The 23,230-nt window shown below is 38.1% G+C and overlaps 3 protein-coding genes across 5 annotated transcripts in view; all 3 read left to right on the forward strand.

The window, feature by feature from the left end:
• Positions 1–2,603, forward strand: part of RhoU — a 69,098-nt gene extending 66,495 nt beyond the window's left edge. For both annotated transcript variants that reach the window (XM_064680981.1, XM_064680980.1), the window contains exons 6-8: positions 720–979; positions 1,162–1,254; positions 2,206–2,603. In XM_064680981.1, the coding sequence (XP_064537051.1) occupies positions 720–979; positions 1,162–1,254; positions 2,206–2,310 (458 nt within the window). In that variant the 3' untranslated portion in view covers positions 2,311–2,603. The remainder of the gene's footprint in view (positions 1–719; positions 980–1,161; positions 1,255–2,205) is intronic.
• A 9,217-nt stretch (positions 2,604–11,820) lies between these two features.
• Positions 11,821–13,132, forward strand: LOC135427416 (putative uncharacterized protein DDB_G0282129). Of its 2 annotated transcripts, none has more exons than XM_064680929.1 (3): positions 11,821–12,470; positions 12,537–12,684; positions 12,750–13,132. In XM_064680929.1, the coding sequence occupies exons 1-3, from the start codon at positions 11,921–11,923 to the stop codon at positions 12,763–12,765; spliced, it is 714 nt and encodes a 237-aa protein (XP_064536999.1). In that variant the 5' UTR covers positions 11,821–11,920; the 3' UTR covers positions 12,766–13,132. The 2 variants fall into 2 exon arrangements, with proteins under 2 accessions (XP_064536999.1, XP_064536998.1); XM_064680928.1 differs by having other exon boundaries at positions 11,834–12,470; positions 12,778–13,132.
• A 5,064-nt stretch (positions 13,133–18,196) lies between these two features.
• The window catches only part of LOC135427474 (myb-like protein AA), a 51,037-nt gene continuing 46,003 nt past the window's right edge, over positions 18,197–23,230 (forward strand). The window contains exon 1 of the mRNA XM_064680992.1: positions 18,197–18,952. Within this exon, the coding sequence (XP_064537062.1) occupies positions 18,673–18,952 (280 nt within the window). The 5' untranslated portion in view covers positions 18,197–18,672. The remainder of the gene's footprint in view (positions 18,953–23,230) is intronic.

A 23,230-nucleotide genomic window follows, 5' to 3' on the forward strand; every position in this document is an offset into this window, starting at 1 on the left:
TTGGGTGGCATTTAAATATTGAACAATCAGCGCTCGTGCAAAGACTAGAATTAAATTGCCAACTGAGCTTGACTTGGGCGACAATTTCCATATATGTACTTTTCTATGCTCGGCTCACCAAGTGTGAACAATTGTCGCCTGTCTGAAAGATCTGTTAGTGTAAGACAAGACAAAGTGTTAAAAAACTGAGAGGGGGCAAGAAAACCAGGAAAATCCTTAGATTAGTTAGACTGACTATTCATGACCTTTTTTATAGATCGTGCTTAAAATATTGCATTTTCTTAATTCAGTTTAAAAGTCACTGTTACTTATGGTTACAGTTTTAGAGTCGCTAATTTAATAATCAAAAAGACATATTTTGAATGATTTAAAATGATTTTGCATCAGACTAAAATATGCTTGCTTGAATTTTCTCTATTTACAATAACCGAAAAGTTATTTTGTATTCGATTGGTGACTCTCAAACTGTAACCGCATGGCATTGACTCTCAAACGGTGCATTGAGAACATTTCGATTTTCCAATTTGTGGCAACTTGTTGGCTTGGACTACAATTATTTGCATACCTAGCTGCAACCGTAGCACAAGATCAATATACTCCTTTTTTAGCTTGTGAACAGAGTATAAAATAATTTGAAATTGAACTGCATTTAATTTGAAAGGACTTTAATCTGCATTTATTTTTCCTTATTCATATTTTTGCGCTTAATTTATTTACAGCCGAAGTCAATGTGAACGAGAGTCCAGTCCATTTGACACTCTGTGATACCGCCGGCCAGGATACGTTGGATCCTTTAAGGGAACTGTGCTATCCGGACAGCGACGTCTTTCTGCTGTGCTTCTCGGTGGTCAAGCCCGAAACATTTGGGGCCATCAAATCGAAATGGGCGCCCAAATTTGCCAAAACAAAGGCGGCCCTCATATTGGTTGGGACCCAAGCTGACTTGAGGAGCAATTTGAACGTGTTGAACAAATTGCAGGTGAGTTTTATTATTCTTTTTGGGGAGGGCGCTTATTTGGTTTATTTGTGCGCCTGAGTTCATGCTAGACTTCATTCATTTGTGTGCGTGTGTGGCTACAGCAAATTTGTTGAAATATTTATGATATTCTTATTTGATTTCATATGTGCTTCGGGCGTGCTGCGTTACCCATGGATGAGCAGACAAATGGCGAGAAACCAATTTCATATGCAGACGCCTGGGATTTGGCAACAACAATTGGCGCCAAATACATTGAGACTTCCTCAGCCACACAGGTGAGTTCCGGTTGCCCTGTTGGATGTTCAGATGTTGGCCCGACACTTGGGCCCGCCATCATATTAATTAAAGCAGCGGCAGACGGCGACTGCCCCACAAAGTCATTGCACCAGCAGCAGCAACAACAACACTAACAACAACAACAACAACACTGACAAAACAACAACAACAAGTCATATTCAGCAAATCCTTTGGGCTGTCGCTGTCTGTATGCAAACACTTAAAAAGGAAAAAATTTCTGCAGAATGCTGACGCTTGGGAGACGTTTGCCTTTGAGGCAATATGCCACACGGTGCTCTTCTCAGCCAACAAGCATGCACACTTATACACACACACACACACACACTCGCACACACAATAATCATAATTGTGCGGTTTTCGGGCTGGTAACTGTTAACGTTAAACCAACTGCTTGGCAATGCTGGCAATGTTCCGCCGTTGCCAGATTGCCAACACTTCCACCGTGTGCTAAGTGCGAAGCAAAGCCACCTTTCTTTTTTTTATACATATATATATATATATATATATATATTTTTGTCAGCCGTGCATTGCACTCGTGGCAGCCAAAGGAGGCGCTAATGCTGACGACTCTGGCTTCGCGAGGAGCAGTCATCCCGTTGTGTGTACCCTATATAGCCCACAAAACGGGCCTGGCACAAAGTTGGTTATAAAATCAATAAATACTTGGTTCGCTCCAATATAAAATGCATATGAAATTTATGTTAGTTTTTATACCTTTGCGACCACATTGAAAGTGGGCGAACAAAAATATTCGAACGGAATATAATTTGGTTAATTGTAGCTTTTATTTCCTCTGCGTGGATGCGCTTGCGAATGTGGTCTTCTTCGCAGCAAAATCCCTGAAAATACCTACTATTAAAAAATCCGTTAAATGCTTATCTAATTTACTTAAATGAATTCATATTTTTCTTTGTCTTTACTTAAACCAGGATAAAGTCAAAGACGTGTTTGATACAGCCATTTGGGAGGGTTTGGTGCCCACCACGTTGCCGCCCACACCCTCGTTCTGGAAGAAGCTCTTTTGCCTGGCCTGAAGAAGCTGCGCCAAATACAAATTTGCAACTCGAAAAGAAAAGGACACTCAACAAAAATAATTACTTACTTTTTTTTTTAAATATATTTTATAGCTAGTTTCTGCGCATATTTATATTTGTAGTTCAGGGCTACCTAATTATACACATTATTGAGAACTTTTTAATATAACAGATATACATATATTTTTTTATAAATATATTTGTTCGACAGTGCTGTCAAATTTCTTTGCACGCGCACTCACTGACTGATCTAATGATAAATATAAATAAAATAAAGAGATATGTTAAATTTATTATTCCAAAATTATTTACAATTAAGTTACATTCGCATCTGCTAGCAAACGACATTTCTTTTTTTTTTTTTTTTTTTTGAATCCTATTATAATTCTTATTTAATCGTATAATTTTGTGTAGCAACTGTTTTAATTTTCGCGATTGTTTTTAATTTTAGTTGCTTAAATGTTTATTTTTTCTTGGACTCTTGCGAGCTTTGATTAAAACTGAATATGAAAGCGCAAACCAACTGCTGTTACGTCATTCCATCCATTTAAGCATTAAGTTTTATATCCTTAAAATACATATAGTATGTCGAAAGCAAAGCCAACAAAAAATAAAAATAATGATAACAAAAACGATGAAAAAAAATATAAAAACTGTACATGCAAAAGTATGCAAATTTTCTTTTTATTTGCACTGAAAATGTTGGACATTTTGAAGAGTAAGTGTGCTCAATATTTTTCTATAACATAATGCTAATGCTGTGAACGATTTTCGATTTGAATGCAACTTTTGATTTTCTATTTGTAATTTAGAATTGAATGCTTTGATAGTCATGATCCGTACGAGTTTTAAGAGCTAAATCGATCGATAATCAAACCTTAACATTTTAACATTTTACAAAAACTTTAAATGTCGCCTTGTTGACGTCCGATCCTGGAATGATTGGGCATTTCGGACTCGTGGAGCTACATAGAATTGATTTCAGACTCGAATTTAGCAAAATTGTGACCCCTTGTCAAATATGTTTTAGATTTTAAATTTAATTTTTGTAATGCCCAATGTTAGGGTACATCCGCATAAGTCAATGAAAATATTACACTCCAAAACCGGGCTTAATATACCCGAGATATAGACATTTTTAACACTTCAAAAAATCTTAATCGGCTTTTGAATTGTCTCGTTTGAAACGTATTTATTCTGGTATAAAATATGTATTTTATTGAAGCCTAAGTGTACAATATGTTATATTTGGGGCAGTTTCTCGTGTTAGTTTGTAAACGGCTCTAAAGCTACTTAGGTGTTGCGCGATAGAATGTCTTATTCATCGTTTTTTTTTTTGCGTCATAATTTGCATGACTAATGCCTTCTGCTTAAACCATAAGCGCCGACAAAGTGCCAGCAAAAAGAAAAATAATAGATGCCGCAGGACGGAAGAGCAAAATCAACAAAAACAACATTAGCGCAGACTTTTGGAAAAGCAAACAAAACCGCGGCGCTTAACAAAACCAAAACACACGCACTCTCAGTCAGACACGCACACATACACACGCACACGCACACGCACACACACACACACACACCGCCAGCCGATGCGATGAAACTTGAGCGAAAAGTTAAGCGGAGCTTGTCAAGTTTTTGCAGCGTGCACCAAAAACGTAAAATGAATTTTGTCGTGGCAGGAACGTCAGACTGCATGTATATATATATGTATGTATGCGGCATGCAGCTTACAGCTTGCAACTTCATTTTTGGCATCAAGTGTTTTGTTGACATTGATGCCTTGATTGCAGCTACAGTTGGCAGCCACCAGCAACAGACGCACATCAGACTCTATGCCTCGCTCCCGCTGTCTGTCTCTTCGACTCTCTGTTTTAAGTAAAGGGCTACGAAATTGAAATATTAATGCCGGGCCGACAGTTAACAACTTCGGTGACAGTACAACAAGCTGCCGTCCAAGTGCAGTGTAAACATTTTGCACATTGTCTCGACATGGCTTCAGCGTGCCAGGGGCGGTCTATTGGGGGCGTGGGCATGGGCGGTCTGGGTCATGGGTATGCCAAATCCTGACTGCAAACAGTTAATGCAACTGTCGTCAGCAGCAGCAAGAGCCAAAGTAACATACATAACAGCAACAACAAGAACAACAGCTACAGCTTACGAGCAACTCATTCAAGTTTGAAATAGTTTCGTTTTTTAATAGTAAGTTGTACATATTTATGGCATTTAGGAAACTGAGAAAAACAATGCCCATTAAATACTAGACTCAAAAGTACGCTTACACGTGGATTACCTGGCTTAAATATGTTAAACACATTTCACCTATTGCAAAATATCATTGATTTATGTTTTTTTAAGCCTAAAAGAATTCAATATTAAACAGGCATCGAATAGCATCGTTTCGGAATTATATATACTTTATTGTTCCCATTTTGACCTTGACATAGACTTAATTAATTGAAAATTTATATTTTAAGTAATCCCAGTTTGAGCTTAAAACAAGTTTGTGTTATTCTTGTAAGAAGAGTGGACAAAACCTATTTTAAATTGTCGGGAATCAAGAGTTAATCTCTTTTCAATCTCTTTCCTTTGAAAATGCATAAAAACAGGGAATAATAGTTAATGTAACAGGCAAAAGAAAACATAATTGACTCCGCTAAGTGTAAATTTCTTATCAAAGCGACGAGCCGATTCGTTTCAGTTGTGCCCGTTTCTATGTAACTCAAGGCTGAAAACTTAATATTGGAAATATTTATTTTCGTATATCAAACGCTGAGGAAGCTGAACTTATTTATCATTTCATTTCCTTAATATTAACAAATATCGATTTAAAAGTTTTGTAAACTGAACTTTTAACTTGATTTGCGCTCAAAGTTTGTGGAATACTTACATTATGAGTGAAGTACGAGCACTTCGACGTTAAGTTCTCTGTAAATCTATACCTGTGTGTAGGCAAATTAAGGCAATAAATTTCGAGTTTACTTTTCGTAAACGTCAAATCATAAGCCTTTCGGGCATGTCGAACGCATTGCTTTGCCATAATTTGTATCTTGCATCCGTACCCATGCCCAGCCAGCCCTGTCCGCTCACAATTCTCTGATGGGCCACCCGAAAAGCACTTAACAGCATTGCGGAGACGTCGTCGCAGCCGTCGCTTTATTAGGCCAAAAAATAAATCAATAGCCCAAGAAAGAACATGGTCATGTCATGTTGAAAATTTATAGCTTTGCCACTTACGTGTGTGTCCAGCCCAAGAAGAAGCATCGACATCTGCGCCATAAATAAACAATTTTTTGTACAAATTACTTGCAAGTAAATGTGCAAATTTCGCATACGCAGCGTTGTCCGGCCCCCAACAAATCAGCCTAGTATTTTTTTAAATATATGCTCAAAATTAGTGTGAATTATTTGGCGTTTTTACAAAACATTGGAAACTCTGAAAACTTAAATACTTTTAAGATCTGCGAAGAAGAATAAGCTGAAACAAGTTTGAGACAAAGGAAACAGATATTATAAATACTTAACATATCTATGGCTTTTATAAAGCTGGCCTTAAATGTAATCAGTTCTCAGAAGTGCTTAAAAGATTGGTATATAGATATATAGATTATAGTTCTTTCATAAAAAAAAGATTAGCTTGTACAAAATATTTCTTCCATTATAAAAATCCCATTTTAAATGATATTTTTTTATGGTTGGTATCAAACATTTTGAAAATTAATTTTCTTATAACTTATATTTATAATATATCATCTAGTTATATTAGATTATTTTTTGCTATTTAACTAACCAAATAAGTAGCATTGACTACCTTGAGCTTAGGCTAAGTCAACAAAATATCCATACGCTAGTCGGGGACTCGAGCCCCGCGATTGGCGCTCATTAATATTTATAAAGCTAAGCCTATTTTACTGCCAGTCAGACAATTTAAATTTAGCGAACATAGTAAAATACTGAAGCACAATAGAGAATTTGGACAAATCTGATGCTGAGCATGCCAGCAGAAACCATATATGTTTAACCGTATGGCGGTCGCATGTGACTAACTGCTCGCTGTAATGCACAACCTAATGTATTCAGCGTATTCCTCTGACGCAGCACAAAACAAGTGGAAGCCAGACAATGAAAATAAGGAAATGTAACGGTAAATGAATGAAAAATGAAAAAAAAACGAGGCGAAATCAATTCGAGTTTATAATGAAAAATGCTACAACCCCATGCAGCGTGATCAGTGGGGTAAAGCTAGAGCTGTGAAATTCGCTTGAATAGAGTTTCTCTTTTCCTTTCACAAATTTTCTTCGTTTTTTTTTTTATTATTTTTTTGTTTGTTGCGGGCCAACTCTTTGTTTGCTACGTGCTCATAAGACCCACAGTTGAAGCGAGCAAAACGACCGATTCCAGCACGCGGCTATTTATGTGGGTCATTCACGCGAAAAGGATGCGATCCCAGACCCACCAATTTTCGCCATCGTCCGACCGTCTGCACCCGTGTCCTTAGGAACTGTGTCTGTATGTGTGTGTGTGTGTGTGTGTGTGTGAGAGTGTGTAATTTACTTAGAAATAGATACAGATACTCTTGCTGGGAGCAGACATGCGAAGCTAAAGCAGAAGCAAAAGCAAAAGCAAAGCAGACTCTGACACACATGTAAACGCCGCTACTTGAACCCTTGATTGCGGTGGTGACGGTCGCCCATTGTTCGACTAGGAGCTTGGACTAAAACTTATAATCATAGCATCATCAACAAAATTATCGTTTTGCCACAGCACGGAATGACTGTAAAGGCGGGGCAGTGGGTAAATGTAAGCTGGCGAGGGGCACAGAGAGAGGCATTGCACAGATACACTCGCCATTTAAGAGCATAAAAGCGAAACGTGCTTGAAATGTGAATTACTCGCACTTACACACACGCACGCTCACACACACGCACACACATTCAACTGATGTACTTAAAGTGGTTGAGATATATATATATATATATATATATATATATGTGTGTGTGTGTGTGTGTGTGTGTGCTGGCGTGTAAGTCGCTTTTTGCTCTTTGGTGGCTCCTTTGACTCATAACTTTAACTATTTTACACGAACGAACGAACATTTACTTTACTTTTTTTCCCAGCACGCTTTTCTTTTATTTACTTATTTTAGTGCTTACTTCCGTTCACGTACACAGCCAGCAGCCACACCTACACACACACACACACACACACGCACATCCAAAAGGCGCACACACAATTTTTTAGCAAATTAACAAGCCAGCCGTTGTCTGCTGCGGTTTTCTGATTAGCGAGATTCCGGTATCTAAAATTCGCTACAGATTCAAATCACAGGCTAAATGTAAGATTTGATTGTTTTGCTGGGTAGAATATGACATTTTTGAATGTTTTAATGTTTTGTTCATACAGGTAGGTAGCTGGGGTGCATTTCCAAGCAAGCTAAGCTGCTTAAGTCGGTTGTGCTCGACTAAGAAATACCGAGTACCTACTTATTGACTACGGAAGGACACTTACTGACATTTTACTACCCAATCGACAGATCATTATTTAAGGATAATAAACAATGCGATTATATCAAAATTGTAAATTTAAGAAACTTTAAAACAAAGAAAACTTGTGTGCTTGTTGTCGAATTGTCATAAAAATATCTCACAGTTACAGATGCCAGATGCCTTAGCTACAAAAGTATCTAAACGATACAAAGCATTTGTGGCCAACAAAAGTATCTGCAAGATACACAAGCATAGCTTGAACCACTTTTAAAAATACAATAAAAAGATTTTAACATATTTTACTTTTTTACCGGACTGCAGCTCATGAATATACAAGATTTTTAAAGAGATTTTAACCAAGATAATTAGCCAATCGATGGCAATCATCTATAAGAATTACAACAAATTACGATGAATAATTGCAATCAAATGCCGCGGCGATTGCCTCATATTTCACTGTGTGTAGCCGTGTGTGTGTGTGTGTGTGTGTGTGTGTGTGTGTGTGTGTGTGTGTGTGTGTTTGTGTGTTTGTGTGTTTGTGTTGCTGTGCGGCCCTAACAATGATTTCGTTTAATTTCAGCACGCACGCCTTGCGAAGGCTGCAAATACTTCAACTGTGAGCGAGTGTGTGTGTGTGTGTGGGCGTGTGGGCGTGTGTGTGTGGGTGGGTGGGTGCTCGGATGTGGGTGGTTGCCTGCGTATGCTCGCCCCCCTGGACTTTCGCAGCCGAAAACCCTTTTGCGCTAATTGCAATTACAGAAAATATTGTTTACACACTTGCTCGAGCCACAGCGTTCAATAACATTCGTTGTGGGAGTGTGTGAATGGGAAAGAAGTCGGATGAAAAGGAGACGGCATGAAAATGATATGGGGCTGCAGATAATACAGCATAATCAGAGCTTAATTAGTTAAATAATGGCTTTTTTTTCAATACGGTTGGTTATTTTCCGACTAAACAAACAATTGTGCAAAAAACCATAAATTCTGAGCATTTTATCTGATGCGGCTATATACAAGCATGTATGTATTCTTGGGACAGACGGAGCTGCTGTAAGATGGGTAATGCTCACACCTAATATACTCATTTTTACCTTATGATGAGGGTTTAAAAACATGGCCCGTATTAATAGAAGTAAAGTAAGCAAATGTAAGATCTTCTTTATCAAACGCGAACTAATTTTGTGTGTATTTATGCATGTAAGCATGTATGAAAGTATGTATCTTTGTATGTATGTAGATATAAATGCCTTTATTTATACATGTGTACATGTTTATGTATGCATGTATTTAGAAATGCATTTTTTTCATATGCATGCATGTACATATGTATATTTGCATGTACGCCCGAGTGTATGTGCGTATGTATGTGCTTATGTACATATGTATATGTATACATACATATGTATGCATGCATGCTTGCCTTTTTGTACCTAACGCAGATCAAGTTTACTTTCCGCTGCATTGAAAATAAAAAAAAACGCATTTTTAACGATGCCCTGCTACTCGATTCTCATAAATTCAAGTAAGGCTCACAGGTTTTCATGCTTTTTTAGTCAGTGCTCTTTTGTGTGTTGTGTGTTGAGTGTGTGTTGTTTGTGTGTTGTGTTTGTTGTGTGTGTTGTGTGTGTTGTGGGTGTTGTACGCATCAGAGTCGTAAACCGTATGACTGATTGCTCATCTCTCCAGCCCATTAAGCCCTATATACGCATGTTTTTATTGGCAGCTGATTTCTTGTCACAATTTCAAAGAGTTGTTCAAACTTCAAAGCGCAGCTTTTCGAACTTATTGTAGGCAGTCGTTTAATGCACACAAAACATATTTCCATATTCGTGTGCTGTCTTTCGTAAGCATCTGGGTAAATGGCCTTGAGATATCCGACTACATACATACACATGTGCATATGTATATTCTCAAATGCTTGCATATTCAACTGTTATTTGTACAATCAGCTCGTACTGCCCTCCGTTCCCCACCGATCCGCCACATTCATCGATAAGCTTCACTCGGCTTTTAGTTTTCACAGTCATATACCCAAACCAACAGCAACAACAACAGCAACAGGAACAGAATGCAATAAAGCAAACATCAAAGCGGGCATGAATTTCAAATGGACTCGAAATTTATGCAAAGCCGAGTGAGAAATAAAAAGGCATGCCCCAATTGCCATCAGGGGGATATGGAAATATGAAGATATGGAAGGATAAGTGGGACATAGATATGGGATCAGGCATCATAATTTTAATGCCAGGAGTCGGCACGAAGCGTGTCTAGCTAAAAAACATAAATAAATAAAAATTGCCATGCAAATTAGATATTTATATAATTTTTGTCTTACCCTATTTATGTTTTGACTGGCATAAATTTCCAAAGTTGATTAAATGCAAACTGCCTAGAAACTTCAATCAGTGGTCAACTTGTCCAATTCCTAGCTGCTCTTTTTCTCCTGTATCTCTCTCTCCCTCTCTCTCTCTTTCTCTCTATCTCTGTTTCTCTCTTAGGAGTGTTCATGTGCCGAGTCCCACAAAACAGATTGAAAAACTTCAACAAAACACAAACACGAAAACCAAAAAGCAAACCACACCACATGGACGGACTGCATTCGACGTGGACGGAGTTCAGAGTAGGATCGAATTCAGGGATGGCAAACGATTCTTAAGTAACCGATAAATATATATATACATATATGCATAACTTTTTTTTAAAAAACTTTTTTAATATCTAATTTAGTGTAATGCAAGGAGAAGAAAAGAGATCCCAGCTTTAAAGCAAAATCAGAGGGAGGTATCCTACTTCTGAATATTATGAAATATAAATCGATAAATATCGTTCTGCCATTATATATACTTGATCTGTATATACTTTGCAGTATATATATAGGTATATATGTATATACCGTATTCTCATATAATTTCAGAGACACACCTCAAATTCTTGCTTATGGCTTTAATTAAGAATATATATTTAAATTTAAACTCGTATCTCTATAGTTTCTGATATCGATGTGTTCAAACAGAACCATAGGCAGACGAACAGATAAAGAAACGGACACGATTAGAATGACGGAGTCGGACAACTATCTTCCAACTGTAACATACTGTTACATAGTCCAGAATAAAATTATAGACAAGCATAGTTCTTACTAACATTTAGTCACTTGGCAGTAGAAGGCCCGATTCGACCCTAAAATTTATATATTCTGACCCAGCATTGGCGAAAATTGATTTAAAATTTTATTTCGAGAGTCTTGAGATTAAATATTTTATATCTGAATGCGAACTGAGATCCAAATGCAAAAAATTAATATTACAAATAAAATAAGCTTGAATTACAATAAATATGATAAAAATAATAATATATATAATTTAAATATTTAAAAAATTGTAAGGTATTCATAAAACATAGTTTTATAAATAAACACCTTGAATGCTAATTAGTTGATCAAAAAACTCAAGCACCTTGCTGTCCATTGATCACATATTTATGAATATTTTGGCAATGTAAGTAATAATTAAATGTTAAATTTAAACACGTGAGACATTCCTATTTTTCACACTTCAGAGAACATAATCTTTTTCATTAGAATTGGGAACCCCAGCTCTCAATCGTTACGCAGCCTTATGTAAATATTGTATTCCTACTCGGTTTTTATTTTTAGGCTCGCCTCCAACCCTAGTCAAGTGGCTCTGGCTGTGGCTGTGGCTGTGGCTGTGGCCGTTGCCGAGTCGAGTCGAGAGCAAAGTCAGACGTATGTCGAGGGTCAAGCAAATACGAATTCAAAGTGCTCAGCGCTGAACAACATATTGCAAAAGTTATGAGCCGGAAATTAAACGTATGCTGACAATATTCACTGGTCCGGCTGATGGGGCGCATACATATCGTGGACGTGAACGTGAACGAAAACGTGGACGGGAACGTGAGCGTGGACGTGTACGTGAACGTGATGCGTACGTGACGTGATGGCAGCCAAAACCCGCTCAGGCCCAATTAGCTGGCTGCGCTGCAATTGAAACAATAACAACTGAATCTCAGTTTATCGGCAACTGTTTTGCTGTCGCTCGTCAATTGCTATTGTTGGATAAAAGCAGGGCGATGCATCTATGCTCAGCTAAACGGCCGGCAGTAGCCGTATGCCGAGCATGGCCGAGGAAAAGCACCGCATGCTCTACCAGGGCCAAGACCCCAGCCAGCCGGTGTTGCGTCCCCTCCCAATAATAGCCCACGTCAGCAACAGCAGCAGCGATAGAGATGCAAGCGTCGATGCTGGAACTGAGCCGCAACAGCCTCCGACATACGATGACGCCATGGGCAATACGTCTAGTTTGCGCGTCTCAAAAACTAAAAACCACACGCCCAGCCACATGAGCTCCACGCTGCGGCCGACATGCGACGGGGAAGGTCGTCGTAGGACCTTCTTTGCCGAGCCGCTGCATCTGCGCAGCCAGCTGGATGAGCCGCATCTGCCAGAGGCGCAGCCTGCACAGCCGCTGTCAGCTGAGCGCCCCGCCACGGAGCCACAAGCGGCGCCCGCGGACAATGCAAATGTGCAGGCCATGCCACAGCAGCAGCAGCAACAGCAGCAGCAACAGCAGCAGCAACAGCAGCAGCAACAGCAGCAGCAACAGCAGCAGCAGCAGCAATCAGTGCTAGTGGAACGCGTTCGCATGCCGCAGGTGCGCAGTAAGTAGCATGGCCCGAGCTCGATTTAAGTCGCGGGATCTCATCTGATCTGCTGGCGTTTGGCAGGCTTCTTTGCACTGGCGCCGCAGCCGAAACTGGGTGCCAAGGCCTGTGCGATGGTGTGCCCCGCCTGTGGCCAACAGGGACGCACTAGGCTAAGGCGCATGCCGAACACACGCACCCATTGCTGGGCGCTCTGGCTCTGTTCCATTGGGTGAGTGAGACGAGACCCTCGGCTGTGGTTGTTGGTGTGCGTGTGTGTGTATGTTTTTGTCATAGCTTAACAATTTGCTGAATGGTATGCCAGGTGGTGCTGCTGCGCCTGTCTCTATCCGTATCTGATGAATAGCTGCCGCACCACGAGCCACTACTGCACCATATGCAAGACGTTTCTGGGCGCCCACTATCCCAAGGATTGCTGCCACTGAGCCGCTGCCAATGCGCCGTGTTCTAGCTTTACAAACTTACCTACTGTAAATTTCGATTCTTGATAGTTTGTTTCGAGCAACACAAAACGAAAATAAGTTTACAATATCCTAACGTTTGTAAAAGATTTTTCTTACCTGTAGCGAAATAATATTTCATATTCTTTTAATTCTTGGATTAATAAACAAACTGACATGAATTGCATTTCTTAAAACATGTCATGTAACTACCAACAACTGTCTTGCTAGTTCTTTTTTTAATATAATATGACTAATAAAAAACTGCCAGCAATTTCCAGTTAGAAAACTTAAGGACACTTTTAAATATTGTGAAAATATGTGAGTTCTCTTATACCAAACGTTGCTAATTAAGAATAATGTACTTTAAAACTTTAGCCTTCTATGCGATTCTCAAGAACTAAAGTAAGGCTCACGGGCTGAATGATTTCATAAGAAATATTTGAAATATAAAAAATGTGTATGTTTTTAAACGAGTGTGCGTATATGCTAATGTATGTATGTGTGAGTACATATGTAATGTATGTAAGCATATATTTTCTATAAAGCTACACACAGATAAAGTTTACTTTCCACTGCACATTAAAAAAAACGCATTATTCATGAATTTTTTCATTTTTTTTTCATGAATTCAAATAAGGCTCACAGGTTTTCATGCATTACTAATAATTGCTCTATTTAAAAGTTGTGTCTCAACTAAATATATATATATATATATATATATATATATATACATATATATGTGTGCATGTATGTATGAGTGTAGGTATGCCTGCTTGTATGTATGTATATATCTACTTATGTATATATGTATGTATAAATATAAAAAATGTGTGTACGTATGCACGTGCGTATGTGCCTATGTATGCATGTGTGTGTGTACATATGTATGTATGCATGCATGTTTTATTGTACCAAACGCAGATCAAGTATATTTTACGCTGCAGTGAAAATTAAAAATAACGCATTTTTAAGGATGCCCTACTACTCGATTCTCATAAATTCAAGAAAAGCTCACAGGCTTTCATGTTTTTTTAGTACGTGTTCTTTTGAAAAGTTTTGGTGTTAATTTAATAAGGGTAATGTGTATTTGTTTTTGGATGTGCTGTTGTGTGTGCGTGTGTGTGTAAAAATGTATGTATATATATGTATATGTATGTATCTATGTATATATGTGTTTATATGGGTATGCATGCTTGTATGTACGTGGAGTATATGTGGATTTGTGTTTGTGCGTTTGTACATATATATATATATATATATACATTCTATTAACAAAAAGCAAATTAGTTTAGTTTTGACTGCACTGTAAATTAAAAATATCATTTTTAATTACTGTCCCACTACGCGAATCTCATGAATTCAAGTAAGTCTTCCAGCTTTTCATGCTTTGCAGTCATATAAATATATTTTCATGCACCCAATGTCTCTTTTTTCTCTTGCTTTGACACAAATCTAATTTCTAAATATTTTCCTCTTTCAGGGATGTGTAATGTAAAGGATGGCAATAAAATTTTGGTGCATATGCATGTGAACTTTTGGGTGAATACAGATTATAATATATATATATTTATATATATTCGTACACATAGTTGTACAACAATATTAAAAAAAAAAGTATACCCTTCTCCTGTTGTTATTGCTGTCACTTTGTCTACAGTGGCTGGGCATTGTGTGAGACGACTTACCCAAGCTGCTTACCATTGCTGTCATTCACGCCCATAAAAGTGCACTACAATCCGATGATTACAAAGAGTGGTCCACAAAAACGCCTCGGTCCAGAGCTGGGATGTGCGATTCGCTTATTGAAACTAATAGGGGTCGAAATTTGTTGCCGCTCTCTGTAAAATCGTCTGGTAGTAAATTGAATTTGGCAGGAAGTGAAGTGCTCAACGCGTTTTTCTCATCCTTCTCTGCTGCCATGTCAAACAATGCAAAGCTTGCCTAAACAAATTGCCTAATCAGCGCTACGGGACCGAGTCAATTATGTGAGTGCCACTTCCATTGTACACTGTCGAGTTGGACGATGTTGCAAAGTTTTTGCGTTGGCAAATGCACTTAATGCCCGATTGCAAACAAACCCGCTCGGCCCCCCTACAGACGATCCTTTTTGCATTGAAAAGGGATTCGCTTGCACGTCCAATTAGCTGGGCTCCATTTACAGCTACTCAATCAGGGACAACCAGTTATGGGGCAACAATTCATATCCGCCTCCAACACTCGCTTCCAGCTGGCAATGCAATTGCCAAAAAAAAAAAAAAATAAACGAAAAAAAATACGGTCAATTAGCTTACCGAGCGCCATAGGCATAATTACAGCTTTAAGCGCATTATGGTTGAACTAACAGTCGGGCAGTGGTATCATGATTATGGCATGAGCTGCCGATGAAGGCAATCACAGCAAGAATACGCAACGCTTCATATAAGAGAACTGTATCTGAAAGCGGGCCGCAACGGGGACTTCATCATCATAATAATAATATATAATGCGATAACAATGAAAACGAGCTGCCATCAACACGACAAGCGACAACAACAACAACAACAATATCAACAATGAACAATAAAAACAAGAGCAGAAACAAAAACAATCGACTGCAACAAAAGCTCACGGCTGCGTTTCAACGTGCGGCAAATAAGTTGGCAACTTTAATTAGATTAACTTGCTGGGCGCACATAAATATCAATAGTACTTCAAGCGAGAGGCTCAACAACCAATATTGTTGTTGTTGCTGCTGCTGTTGTTGTTGTTGTTGTCGCTAACAAGCTGCCACACAGATGCGCATACAAATAGGTTGCCGCGTCGCATAACTAAGCTGAACATTCGGCCATGCCAAAAAATTAACACATGCATCCACTGGCATCTTGCAGTATGTGCGTGCCACAAAGTTAAGAATTGCCTGCGTCAATTAAATATGTATTGCAGAATCAGTTATAATTGACATGTGCATGTTTGATGAGAGCCAATTTTAAAATTCCTGCCTTCCATCAAATCTCACATACGAGATATACATGGACAATGATATCCTGTGCCCATTAGTGTTAAAAAATCCGGTATCATAGCTTTGTGAATATGCACGTAACAGGCAGAAGGATTTCTTTTCTTTTCTTTTCTGTTGTCCGCAAAGTTCCTTAAACATTTTACGATATAAGATATCTTCTTAAAAATATATTTTTCTTCTAAAAAGTAATTTTTTCAACCTTACAAGTGTTATAAAGAAGCTTTTGAAAAGGTAGGTGCTTTCTGTTGGAGTTCAAATTGTTGTATCTTTATATTCATTGATATATGTATATAATACCAACAAATATGGATTTCGAAACAGGCATTTTAAAAGATTGTAACGCAGATTGTATGCAGATTCTCGTCTTATATAGATACTCTTTGAAAACTTAATTTTTTTGCAAGTCCCGAAAAATATTTATTTTCTTAGGGCTAGATTTGCCGGCATATAGAGAGATAGATGACTTTATTAAAACCTTTCGAAGCGAATCTTATAGATAGTTTATTTAATATATTATTATTTAAATATTGTGCAGATAATGTGGTATCCATGTGGTATGTAAATATTGTCTAATACTCTACTAATGCATCGGGGTTACCCAATTCATCGCGATGAATGGATATGCGACCATTCATACTCTCAAATAAATGGATGCACCCACTTAAAATTTACTTATCTTAACATTTCCTAAATATATGTAACTGCTTCGTATTGCATTCATTTTATTTCAGAATCATTTCGTAAAATATTTCTCAATTATTTCAATGAGAATCTTTGAGCATGGGGCAACTGTTTGCAGTATGTTGCCAGGTTAAAAAAAACAATTTCAAAATGAATCCAATATTTATCACAATCAGTATTGAATCATTATAAAATTAAACTGAGGCAGAGTCATCAAAACATTAAATTTTTCTATAGTAGATTCCAGAATATATGATTTTTAATTTTTTTTTTTTGATTTTTTTCCACTCGTCCTTCCATAAATAATTTTGGGCTTGTCTTGTCTATAAAATAATGTAACAAACTTAACTTTCAAAGCTCTATTTAAAAATTAATGAATAAGTTCGAAAATCCTTGAATATAGAGGAAAGTTTTATCTTCTTAATTTCATTCGAACAACTTCAACTTAATGTTAAAAGATCTATTTGAAATGTTGCCGATTAGAGAAAATCCATTTGGCTAGAAATTAAGCCAAATTTTAATTTGCTCACGGGCTGGAAAAATATATAAATATATATAAAATTAAAAAAAAATAGTTGCATACATATTTGCATACCTTAAGTTTCCGGAAGCGCTTTCAGCATTAATCTTCGCCATTTCGAAGACTGGCTTTAGTTAGCTTTGGACCAATAGATTGAGTAACTTTTGCATCTATATCCATTTGACCTGAGTACGCTTGTTGTTAATATTCAACTGCTCAGCACTGCGACCACATAAGATACGGAAACATTTAATATGCTGCAGTAAATAAGCTCACATACATATATACTGCTGGCATATTGACATTCGGCGGCGTGCGTGGGAGTCATTTTTCTCCGAAAATTGACAATTTTTGGCGGCAAATGTTTGCACAACATATTTACGGATATTTGCGGCGTGTTGATTTGTTGATTATGCCCAGCGATGCGTGAACAGCGGGGAGAAGCCAGCGGCAGAAGCAGACGTCGAATTAGAGCGTAAGCGGATGCAGATACAAATGTATCTTGAAAAGCAAGCGAATGGCTAATCAAATTAGCAGCCAAACCAATTGCAAATATTTTAATTGCTGTCGACGCGAGGACGACGAACGGAAAATGGTGAAGAGTGCAATAACTCCGAGTGGCCGCCAATTGGCAGTGAGTGCTAACGTTAAACGGACGACTGCCAACTGCTGAGGCAGTAACTGGTTACTGTGAAACTGGTAACTGTTGCGGCCAGGATGTGCAAAAGGACGTCAGTCAAATGGCGAAATGGCCAAATGGCCAAATGGCTGACGAAGTCGGCACGTAGCACGGCAAATGAACTGAGGCGCGCTCGTCCTTAGTCCTCCTTCGTCCAGGACCACTCGAGTTCACATAGCGCACCGATATCCATATCGAATTGTCTGCCGTTGAATGGCTTGTATTGGTGCCGGCGCAGGCGCCGTACAACCAACTGGCGAGGAGACGCTTCATTCACTAAAAAACACACAAACCGTTCGGCTGCGGGACGAATGAAGTCACGAAATACACCGAGTGCGAATCCAAAGGCTATATGTTAACTGGCATCGCACTTGGTTGGCTCAATAGCGCCTCGCACGTTGGCCGCGCAACAACACGTCGCGTCTAGAGTCCCGCTGAAAGTGTGTCCTGCCTCTTGGCCGTCAACGCCGGCGTGCGAATCGCGTCGATTGTGTCGATCCGCAGTCGCTAAGCCCAAGTCGAAGTCAAGTCGTGTCCGATACATATCCAAAGCATATCCATACGCTTCTATACACTCCCGCATTATTTTTCTTGTTTTTGTTTGCGTTCTTTTGTTGTGGTCGCAGTTGCCGCTTGATGGCCGCTCGGGTAGTCCAAAGTCAAGTACAGTGAGTGCTGTCTGTGTGCGTACGCAGTAGCAACATCAACAACAATAATAATATTCACAATCGTAGTCGTTGTCGCTGTTGGCTGCTGCCGCGTTATTTCCGTTTCCGTCTGCCGCGCCTCTCTTTGCGCTTATCCTGCAATTACTTAAGAGTCTCGGCTGTCGGAGCCGGCAGCCAGAAGACGCTCACCGAGGTGGCAGCGGTAACACCATGCCCGCTCAGACGTTGCCCAAACGGCGGACGCTCCTACCCCATCCGCTGCTGCTCCTGCTGCTTTTATTCGCGGCCAGTCAACCCGACAAGGCGGCCGGAAATGATGCGATTTCCGCTGCCAGCGGTCGTCGCCATATCCAGTCAGAGGCGCCATTCCTCACGCGGATGAAACGTGACGCCAGGAGCGAGGAGGCCGACACCGATGAGGACGCTGCAGCTGCCTCAATGCAGCAGCAGCAGCAGCAGCAGCCCTTGGATTTTTCAGCCTATGTGAATGGTAAGCAGATCGCAAATAACTTGCAACTTTTTAAGTCGATGCCACAAAACCAATTTATAGTTTGTTCAACGAGTGCCCCAAAAGGGAATACTCCCAACTACTGTGCATCAGCGTCGCAATATGCACCTACAGTTAATAATAGAAATAAAAATAAATATAAAAAACTTATTTGCATGCCCGTATACAAACTGAATAAGTTATAAATCATTTAATTAACTTCATCATACTGCTGTTCGTCTCCCTGGTATATTGGCCACTTAACTGAAAAATTAGCAAAATGAAGATTTTGCTGAAAACAAAAAGATTGTCGTATTTGGCCATCACATTTTCACGTAACTCACGGTACTCACTAATTTTATAAATCGGCACTCATTCTCATTTGATAAATGAAATGCCTCTTTGTAGCCATGTAGAGGGTAATGTGATTTTGTCATGGAATGTGTAACGCATAGATGGAGACTTTTCCGACCCCATAATGAATATTCTTGATCAGTTTAATCAGCCGAGTCTGTTTGTCTGTTTCTATGCAAGCCCAACCAATCGCTCATACTTACTTTGCATAGTTTCGTCTGTTTTGTTGCAGGCAGGAAATTTGTCAGATGCGTGCAGATCGAACCAGTATTTCGTATAGCTGCAATAAAAATTAAAAATAATTCGTTGTCTTTGTATGTTTTTAAAATATCATATCCTTCTTGATAATTGTATTAACATTGAACTACTATACTATACAATTCTATCCCCAGTCCAATCAGTCGAAAATAAAGTTCTTGCAGCGAAAGAATTTCAGTTTTTCAAGATATCTTGAGTGAACTCAGAAAACTCTCCTCACATATACTGAAAACTGTAAGCAAGAGTATTTAATGTTTGGCTTGCAAAAGATTGCTTTTAGTTCTTGTTTAAATTATTATTCATATATATTAATTATGTATTTTTAACACATAAAATTAATAATTAGGGAAAACAAGCCTTCTTCTAAAAGCCGAAAATAAAACACTCTTAATAGCTCAGAATTATTTTATTTAACAAGGCCTAAAAAGGCCCCGTCGATTTTTTCTATAGATGTCATACATTTTAGAAGCCCGTTACATCTTTTGTAACAAAGTTAGAATACTCTCTGAAAGGCAAAGAGGCTTAAGTCCTTACAATTGATCCAATAATCACATTTCCTGTTCCCTAAACTTTAGTGTTTTCCTAAAAGTCCTAACACAGTACAGCTTTTACTTACAGGTAAATATTAATATCTTATTCGAAAGAAATATGTATATTCGTTTTAAGTTTTGTGTCTTCGCCTTCAACTGAATCGCCGTTCACACGAATGTGAACGAGCCGATCTGTTCTGACTGCAATTGTTTATTGGGTAGCATATAAGTTAGAAAGTCTCGCAATGTGCAATTTTTTGTTAAATGATTTAGGTTATATATATATATATGTATATCGATCTGAAGCATAACAAATAAAATAAATTACTTTAATGGAATAAGATATAATAAATTATAAACTCAATTTTAAGTTTATAATTTTCATATACATTAAATTTGATCTCTGCCCAAAATTGGCATTCAATTATTCTTCATAGCTGCATTGATCAAATGGTTGGGTTCCAATCTTCCACAAAAGTTTTTTATATTCAACAAACCAACGAATTACGATTCCCTCGGGTTTAAATTCAGCTATTTTACTATATATTATATTTTGTAACTAAAAACTTTCATATTAATGCGTCTCGGCTTATTGTGCTTTGCATTGCATTTTTTTATTAAAATTCGTAGAGCCCTAATTTCTTAATTTTTAAGAATGACTTAATTCGGTTTTGCGTCTCTACTGCTCAGCTGCGAATCATTTTAACTTTTGATATTAGATAGACTTATAGTATGATGTTTTTTATATACTTGTAAGAAACTTATCTCAGTAATAGCTGATGTTCCTTCAGTTTTTCAGAGTTTTTCTCGTCTTGCTTTCGAAATGAAACGGTGAAATTAAATTTATTGTCCAGCAGGTTTCAGTATATGCTGCCATCGTTTCAAAAACTAATCTAGTTTTGTTATACGCGATTAGACAGACAGTTATTATTATATATACGTTTTTTTGTCCACTGTTCATAATTGGATATGGTTTGCCATGCTGCCCATCATATGTTTGCATTTTAAATGGCGGCCAATTGTTTTATGTCAAATTGCAATTTAAATATGGTTAGCTGTGATCCTAATGTGTTTGTGTTTGGATACAGCAATGTGTGCTTAGTGCTTTACAGTTTAACGAAAGTCGCTCAAACACACAGACATATGCGCTCACGTAGCATAAATGTGTATGTTGGGCAGAACGCAGGCAATTTATTTATTTATAACACTTGTAACTGTGAAATGTAATTTTGTCGAAATCACAAAATGCCATACACTAACGAACACTAAACTACACACACACATACACAAACACACACACGCACACGCACAGATATTCAAATAGTTGCCATTGGTATTACTCATACGCCCTGTTGCCGACTCAACCGCACCTTGCGCCCATTTGTATGCTATAAATTTTTAGCATGTCAATATGCTTAGTAGTTTAACTGGCCCGCCTATCCGTTTCCCCCGCCACTCCATGCTTTTTGAATACACTCACACACACATTGGGCTCAGCTTGTTTAAAAGCAATTAAATTTGAAAACACTTCATACACATATATTCACACACACACACACACACACACTCACACACAGAGAGAGAGAGAGAGAGCAAATGGCAGACACAGCTGAACACTTCCATGTTATGCAAAATTGATAATAATACAATAATTACACTTGCAGCTGTCACTGCAACATTTGAGTGCCTGTCACTTGTGGCATGATAACAAAAACAACAGCCACAACAACTGTTACACTGATCAAATGCAGCAAAGCTAAATAATCCATTTTATATGAATATATTTACTTGTTCTTTAAAATAAAATAATAAAATATATTAATTTTTTATTAGTCCCAAAATTATCGAATAATTTGCATTCATTTACTAAAAGGATTCGTTTGTTTTTAATCCGGATAATCGAATCTAGTCAACGTTTCCTTTGGCTTCTCATGCGGACTAGTCCATGCCCCGAGGCAAGGCTTTAACTTTATTTACACAGTCTGAGTTCTCAGCTGAGTTTTCGTCTGAGTTGGGCCCAAGTAAACACAAGTCTGAGTGGCTCAGATGAGAAGCTCAGACAGAATGGAATCTTTTCTATTTGGTCTTAGCGCTCAGCTGAGCTGTCATTTGTCATTTAATAGGGCTGCCAGATTTCAATGTGCTGGCGTTGCCATTTATTCCAATTCGTGTCAATTGTATTCGATTTCCTATACCCCTCCCTGGAATTGTTTTGAAACTTTTTTTATGTTTTTATCAGTCGTGTGTAGAAACAGAACTGAGCTGCTCAGCAGAGTTTTTGACACTCAGAACTGAATCGCTCAGAGAAAACCTCATCTGAGTACTCAGACCGTATAAATATAGCTTAAAGCATTATCCAGGGCATTATGCAAGCCCAAAATAAAAAATGTTCACGGTTCGATTCCTTAAAGTTGCGTAGTTTACTTTTTACATTCTTTCATATTTTATTGTAAAAATTCAATTTTTTATTTATAACTGCCCAATATACTAGAAATATTGCAAGTCTTAAATATTTGCATATAGAAGTTGCGGGCTATATTTGATCTCAACGCAAAATTGGCATCTATTCGACATGATTTTTAAGAAGTTTTTTATTTTGAAGAAAACCAAGAAAATATGGTTCCATTCGGGTTTCAGTTCAGCTATTTTATTTGGTAATTAATTTTTTTTAAGGTTTAGTTCACAGTAAACCATATAATGGAATTCTAAGCTCGAACCAACTCAATTGAGCTAAAAAATAGTAAAAATACAAATTTTTTATTTTGTTTTTGCGTGATTCAAAAAATGGCAGACCGCTTTTTATCAAGCCAGCCAGCTTTTAAGAGTGACAAGAAACATAACAAGTTAAATAACGTACTTGTTGCATAGGCGGCTTTAAAAAAGTTCAACAATAATTCAGCTATTGTTGTTGTTGTGGTTGTTGTTGTTGTTGTCGTTCTTGTTGGCAATGTCACCTCTTGGTCAAAGCTGCATCCACTTGCCATAAATTATGTGCGCACATACAATCGCGATATGGCTGGGGATATGGGATCGTATGCATTTGCAGGGTCACGCGATTGCATTGCTTGTTTGTATTTACACTCAGGTGTGTATTGTGTGTGCTGGTGTGTATGGTGTGTGCTGGTGTGTATGACTGCTG

The sequence above is a fragment of the Drosophila montana genome, unplaced genomic scaffold (genome assembly GCF_035044405.1).
Source record: "Drosophila montana isolate Dmon_TW-CO22-7 unplaced genomic scaffold, ASM3504440v1 contig_2178_1, whole genome shotgun sequence".
Lineage (NCBI taxonomy): Eukaryota > Metazoa > Arthropoda > Insecta > Diptera > Drosophilidae > Drosophila > Drosophila montana.

Coding starts and splice junctions, on each gene's coding strand:
- LOC135427416 (XM_064680928.1), top strand. CDS start 11,921: ATGCCGAGCATGGCCGAGGAAAAGCACCGCATGCTCTACCAGGGCCAA. Junction 12,471..12,536: donor TCGCATGCCGCAGGTGCGCA/GTAAGTAGCATG, acceptor GGCGTTTGGCAG/GCTTCTTTGCACTGGCGCCG. Junction 12,685..12,777: donor CTCTGGCTCTGTTCCATTGG/GTGAGTGAGACG, acceptor ATGGTATGCCAG/GTGGTGCTGCTGCGCCTGTC.